This window comes from Morone saxatilis, unplaced genomic scaffold, assembly GCF_004916995.1.
Source record: "Morone saxatilis isolate NCDOM2014 unplaced genomic scaffold, NCSU_SB_2.0 Contig12, whole genome shotgun sequence".
In the NCBI taxonomy this organism is placed as follows: domain Eukaryota; kingdom Metazoa; phylum Chordata; class Actinopteri; family Moronidae; genus Morone; species Morone saxatilis.
In genome coordinates, this window is record NW_023339674.1 from 24,341,728 (window position 1) to 24,348,306 (window position 6,579).

General features: G+C 41.0%; 1 protein-coding gene across 2 annotated transcripts in view; it reads left to right on the top strand.

The window, feature by feature from the left end:
- The window catches only part of btbd8 (BTB domain containing 8), a 28,202-nt gene that overhangs the window by 5,567 nt on the left and 16,056 nt on the right, over window positions 1-6,579 (top strand). For both annotated transcript variants that reach the window (XM_035653233.1, XM_035653234.1), the window contains exons 4-9: window positions 147-271; window positions 694-808; window positions 3,147-3,236; window positions 3,985-4,065; window positions 4,151-4,247; window positions 6,128-6,216. In XM_035653233.1, the coding sequence (XP_035509126.1) occupies window positions 147-271; window positions 694-808; window positions 3,147-3,236; window positions 3,985-4,065; window positions 4,151-4,247; window positions 6,128-6,216 (597 nt within the window). The remainder of the gene's footprint in view (window positions 1-146; window positions 272-693; window positions 809-3,146; window positions 3,237-3,984; window positions 4,066-4,150; window positions 4,248-6,127; window positions 6,217-6,579) is intronic.

Sequence of the window (6,579 nt, forward strand, 5' to 3'; positions counted from 1 at the left end):
AATGCTTCACTGAGAAAAACAAAATCCTTCACATTTCAGGTGCCACTGAAATCACAGTGCATAAAATGAGACTTTCATTTAAACAGTTGTGAAAGGCCTACTTTTAATTAACCTTTAGAGTCTCCCCCCCCCCCCCCCCCCTGCAGGCGAGTGTACACAGCAGACCAGAGAATGCGCTCGGCTGAAATAATCCCAGACGTGGAGGGCAGAGTGACAGAAAGTAGTCCGCCTGTTCCCGACCCAGCAGACCTTCATAGTTTCACTGACTCAGGTAAACAGATCAACACGCTTTTCCATGGAGGGTTTATTCTAGGTTATGTGACGGTTCAGCTGCCCCCTCCCTCCCCTTTCCTCACATCATGTCATCTCAGCCATAATCCACTTAAGAGTTAATCGCATTAGGATGCCTGTTGTCGTTACTGCTAATTGCAGCATGGCCATGCTACAGATAATGCAGCTGTGCTTTAACAAACTTTTTTCCCCACTATTTTTAGTTAAGTGGTTTAATGATAGCATCCTCTGCTCTCTCTCTCTCTCTCTCTCTCTCTCTCTCTCTCTCCCCCTCACCCCCTTCCTCCCTCCCTCTTACACACACACAAATACCAATCTTACGTGTCTCACACACTCACACCCTTTCTCTCATCACTCTCTCCCTCCTGTCCTTCCTCATTATCCATCTCAACTTCACTCCAGACGCTGTTCTGGAACCGGCCTCGGGCCTCGGAGCTGACTTGCTGGATCTGTACCAGAGGGGAGAGCACTGTGACATCACCATTGAAGTGGCGGAGCAGGTCTTCTCCTGCCACAGGTAGAACTATTTTTAGTTGCCTCCCAGCTGCCACCCTTATTCATACATTTGTAATCAAAAAGCACTTTCTTTCTCTTAAGAATGTCACCATCACACATCTGCTGTTGACTCTTGCCAGTGTGGAGCAGTGGTGGGTGGTCATTCAGTGATGCAGAGGTAGTAGTAGCAGCTGGTAACCATGGAGACAGGTTTCTCCCAGCTCGTGCTCAGGGGAGCAGCCAGCCAGCGAGAGCTCGTCAGAGAGCAGGAGCTCGGCTGTTTTTTGTTACTCTGCAGCAGTGATCTGTAGAACAGCTGCAGGGCCCAACACCCATACTTCTACTTTACTGTTAATGTAATGTTAATATCTCTTGAGATGCATTATCCCCTCACAAGAGACTACTTAACACATTGTCTCAAAAATCCAACATTTAGATATGGCATATAGCGCAGTAGCATAGGACCAGCAGTCACATTCTGTGGGGTTGTCAAATGAACATAAATAATAACTAATGCAAAATGAATATTCTATAGTCTCACCATTTTCTCAACATCATGGCTTGTAAATGTATAGTATTTCTTTAGGCATAGTATTTATGGCAACCTGTATATAGTCAGTGGGTAGAAAAAATCCCTCGTTTCAACAGCTGCCTGAGGGTCTTTGTGCAGGTGAACATTCTCCATTAGCCTATAACCACTTTTTTTTTTTTTTTAAACTTCACTTCAGTGTCTCAACAGTGGACTCTAATCTGCTGTCTGCTGACTTTGCTCCATTTGTGTTTGTCTATGAGGAGGGGAGAGGCTGAAGCATGATAATCAACACTACGGTCTTTATCCCCGGGCTTGTTTAATGCCTGGTTTTTGGTACATCAAAGGATTTTTCTTTATCGCGTTTCAGGCAGCCTTTTGCAAAGTGTTCATCATGCATGTTCATGTCTCTGACCCATTCTGAATTCTAAATGTTCGTCTATTGAGAGTGCATTGCTATGTGCTGGATTTTAGGTATCTGTTGGGTGTGGCTGAAACACCTGAAATCAATAACTAATAGGGCTGTTGGCCATATAGTGTAGCAGCTCAGAGGTGGTGATTATGCTAGTGAGAGATCAAAACTCGCCCATACTCATGAACAGGTGACATTCCACAGTTTTGTGCAGAGAGAGTTTGTTGAGTTTGTTGAGAAGAGTTTGTTGAGTTCGACTTGTAACACTTGTAACTTATTATTATTACTTAAAATATTTACCAAAAAAATGCTAAACGCTAAAAATAAAATGTAGAGATGAATGGATGACACAAAGCCTTTGCTGAAGTGAGTCTGATGCATGCATAATCCAGGACAGATAAAAGTGTTGACTGAACAAGGATCTTTTCTAATAATGAAAATAAAAAGCTGGTATGAGTTTGTTGAAGAAAGCTCACTTCTCACCAAGGTTGCCACTCGCTTTGATTTGTTCATTTTCATAAGAAAGCAATATATCTGCTACACAGGAGTATAGCTTGGCAATAAACTTAATATAATATCCTTGTATTGATATAAGTTATTATCTTTTCATCATGATCATAATATTGAGGTATGTTTTGAATGTAGTCAGGCTTTTTGAGGCTTTTCAGAACTTGTGTGTTGTGAGTGTTCTATCTCAGACTACAGCTAGAGCAAATATGTTGGGCAACCCTTAATATAAAATTATATTACACGACTGTTGTCCAAGGCTTATTTAAGTAGTTTTTCAGTTCAATTTTTGGAAAATATCATACAGCATCACAATATACACAGATGTGATATAAATGACTATAAAATGACTTCTTATTTTTAGATCATTTTAATTAGTTATGTTTGAAGAATTAAAGGATGAAAAGAAAAGGTGTAAAACCCAAGGTGTGAGGTAGGGCAGAGCAATGTCATTACACAGTTGCTATTGCAGAACTATTGCGACTGACTTCCATCACACAAAGGCTATATTTCTTTCTACAAAATATAATGCGAAAAAAAAACTAATCCAACAATGCATCTCACAGTACTTTCTAATGTCCGCACTCTGTCTGTGGGTCTCAGCCTCAAGCACACTGGTTCCTACTGAAGAGTTAAATCTTTCAGAAACAGGTCACAAATATGCTGTTACATAAAAAGAAAAAAACAAGTTATTTCCTAAAACACCTCAGTAGGAGTATATTTCCATATCAGTTACAGTACAGTCTTGAGAGTCAGGCACAATAGAAACAGAACGCACACTATATTTTTTTGTCCTCCTGCTAGTCTCTTCAAAACCACTTAAACACACACACAAGCCCGTTGGATGACATGTGAAATATTAAAACAGTGGGTGGATCTGACATGCAACTGCCTGCTTTATTGGGTTTCTAGGGCAATCCTGTGTGCGCGGTCTCAGTACTTCCGAGCCATGCTGAGCGGGAGTTGGATGGAGAGCTCCAGACAGTGCATCACTCTGCAAGGGTAAGACTGGTGCCTCAGCATCATCCAGCAGCAGGGATCAATAATACACCTCCACTCCTGGCCTAACAATGCTACATTTCATTCCTGAAAAATACAGCTGGATTACTGCATGTGCTGCATCAATTATTCATGCCTTGCAACAGAGGTGGCTCTGTACAGTATGGGGTTTCACTCACAATGCCATGTTTTAACTCCACATACTCAAACACACACACACACGCACGCAGCCACCACCCACTGCCAGCGGAATCTCAAATGGCTCGCTCAGATTTCTACCGAGCATGGTTGCGGTGTTTCCACTGTGAGGCACATAAATGTCTTTTCATCCAATGCCTGCTGAAGAGCCCCCACCACCAGCACCCAGCACCCCCCCACTACCACCCGCAGTCTCCTTTCAGAGCGGCAGAGGCAAATGAAGCCTTTTTTTTTCTCCAGGGAGAGACGTGTCACTCGCCTCAGCATTACTGATCTGAGGGTAACGGGGGAAGACACGGCTGTCAGAATGGAGAGCGGCAGCATTGATGTGCGCGGAGGGGGGGGTCCTCGGGCCGCAGTCACATGGACTGAGTGCTGCATGATATATGGAGTTTGTTTACAGCATTCTTAGTTGTGTTTGCACCGCTCTTGAAAGAAATATGCAGTATAGACAAAACACTCACATAGAGAGTGTTAGGTTGTGATGGGGGACAATACCATATGTTAACTTGACTTATGGCTTGTAAACAGATTCTTTTGCTAACTGTTTCAGCTTAGGGCCAGATGAGATGGAGATCTTGCTCCAGTTCATGTATGGGGCCATTGTGGATCTGCCACCTGGAGCCAGTGCCAGGTACTGTGTGTGAACAGACTGTCCAAAATTAGAATACAGGCCCAGAAAAGAAACTGACCTGTATTTGGTGTCTCCTGTCCCACAGCCAGGTGGTGTTGGCGGCAGACATGTTGGGTTTGGAGGGGCTGAAAGACGTGGTGGAGATGGTTCTGACCCGAGACTACTGCCGCTTCTTCCCCAAGGTCAGCGATATAGAAGGAATACTAGTGAATACCTTAAAGGGGGATTTCCTCTACCTTTCTATATGTACAGTGCATATAGTTTCACATATGGAGCATTTTAGATTTTTCAAAAATGTTGAATTTGGGGCTCCACAAATGAGATGAAATATATAGTTATTTTCTGTCTTCACTCTTATTCAGTATTAGAAATTCATACACATCTTTCACCTTAACATTATGCTTTGTAAATGTATAAATACAACCCCCTGTCAATGTAGACATTTTAAAATCAAAACCAGGCTTACTATACATCAAATAAGTGTGCTTTCCTAAACACAAACAAATAGAATTAGACTTAATTAGACCACCACAGCATGTAACCAGATAAATAGATTTAATACCTACGTGAACAATGTCCTTACATTACACCTGCATGATTCCTGTGTACTGGAAAATCTGTTGCCTGTTCTCGCAACAGAGTTTACAAAGCAGGTACAGGTTAATAGCAGTCTGCTTGAAATTAGGGACTATCGTGGCTAATACTGTCTTTATTAAGTGGATTGGATATTAGCTGTAAAGTGACTGATCCACATTAAATACAGTCTTTGTCTTAAAAAAATCTGTGTTTTAAGTACCAGTTACTAGGGCTGCATGATATGGTAAAAACATTATATTGGGATTATTTTGATAGATACTGTGATTGCGATATGATTCATGATTAGTGTGGGAATGATCATTTTTGCATTACAAATTGAATTTTCTCTGAAATATATATCAAAATCATGCTTGTTGGTGTCTGTACCAAACAAATGTTTTCTTAAATCTGTAGAACAAGATTTGTAGGCCAGTAGGCTACAGTACTTCATTATAATCACACATTTTAAATGTATCAAAAATTTGCAGCTTCTACGATTTTCATATTGCACTTGGCTATACTGCGATTTTGCTAATATTTCAATTAATTGTGCAGTCCTAACGGTTACATTTATTCAGTTAGTTGGGCCACAGAATGAGATTTTAGCACCACAGGAATCCCTGGCCTTAAGTTACCTTACATCAAAATGATTCACGGAATGGCAGGACGGCAAAACAATACATGCATGATGATATGCTGCAATGGTGAAGTTGTATTGTTTATTTAGTGTATATTATTTTATGTAATTATTTCAATATTAGCTTCTTCTTGTCCAGATCCTAATGCTTTGGACGGCAGGAAGTTTAAATATTTGAATGCCATCTACCATCACCTATATTCTCTGCCGGCCTCACCTAATTTTACCATCCTGCTCTTGTCCACTAAAATGATATGTGCTCGAATGTGAATGCAGCATGTTCCATGTAGTGAGATATACAGAAATACATTTGGTAAAAGAAAGCACTGGTATTGGATCACCACTCGGTACTGGCAGAGGCCCTGAGTTCAGGTGCCCAGAACCCATATCAGGAGAGAAAATGTTTGATCAGTGCATTCTCGAAAGGTTTATTCACATATAACTAATTCTTACTGTGAAGTGGCATTATTGCACACGCTCAAATGTAATTGATTCTAAATTATAATTTTTTACTACTAATCATTTTGCATTTGTAGTTAAGTCAGATCACTTTCCTTGTATTCCAGACCAACAGTGATTTAGCAGTATGTAGAGTGTGACAGCTGAAGACGCCAAGAACAAATCCCATGTTTATTCCTTTGGCTTTACACTTATTGGTTTTGTTTGGTGCCTGCATGCTCAGTGTCAACAATAATGTTGTCTCACTCCTCTGAACACTTTTTCATTCCCATTTTACTATTTGCTAGTTACTAGTTACCATATTGGCTGCTGAACATCAAAGGCCTATAACTTCCTTAAATAATTGTATGAATATAAACAGCTTTTCTTTTTTCTCTTATGTGTTTGCAGACGATTGACGGGGTTCAGAGAACAGTTCTTGAGTGTCTGTCCCTCACGCACGCCTTAGGCCTTCAGAACCTCCACCTGCTGTGCAAGAGGTGAGTGTCGGCACTAATTCCACAAGTTGCTTTTTTCCATGTGTTGCAGCTTGGAAATTTAAAATACGTTATATACACCGTTGGAAAAGCCACCACATTTGAATTTATTCACAGTTTTAATTGCTGTCAAACTCGACCTCAAAACTTAATTATTGATGTAGTTTGGAAAAAGTGCAGCACATTCCAACCTGTTGCCGTTCTTGTGGCTGCAAGTTACATCTACAGCTTGTTGCTAGGTAACCAGCATGTGGGTTCACACTTCTGTGTAATTAAGTACCTTGGGGTCAGGGTTAGGTAATGTGGTGTGCTTTAATATGCTTTAAAACACCACCCTGTTGTAATGTAATTAGGGCCCGAGCACTG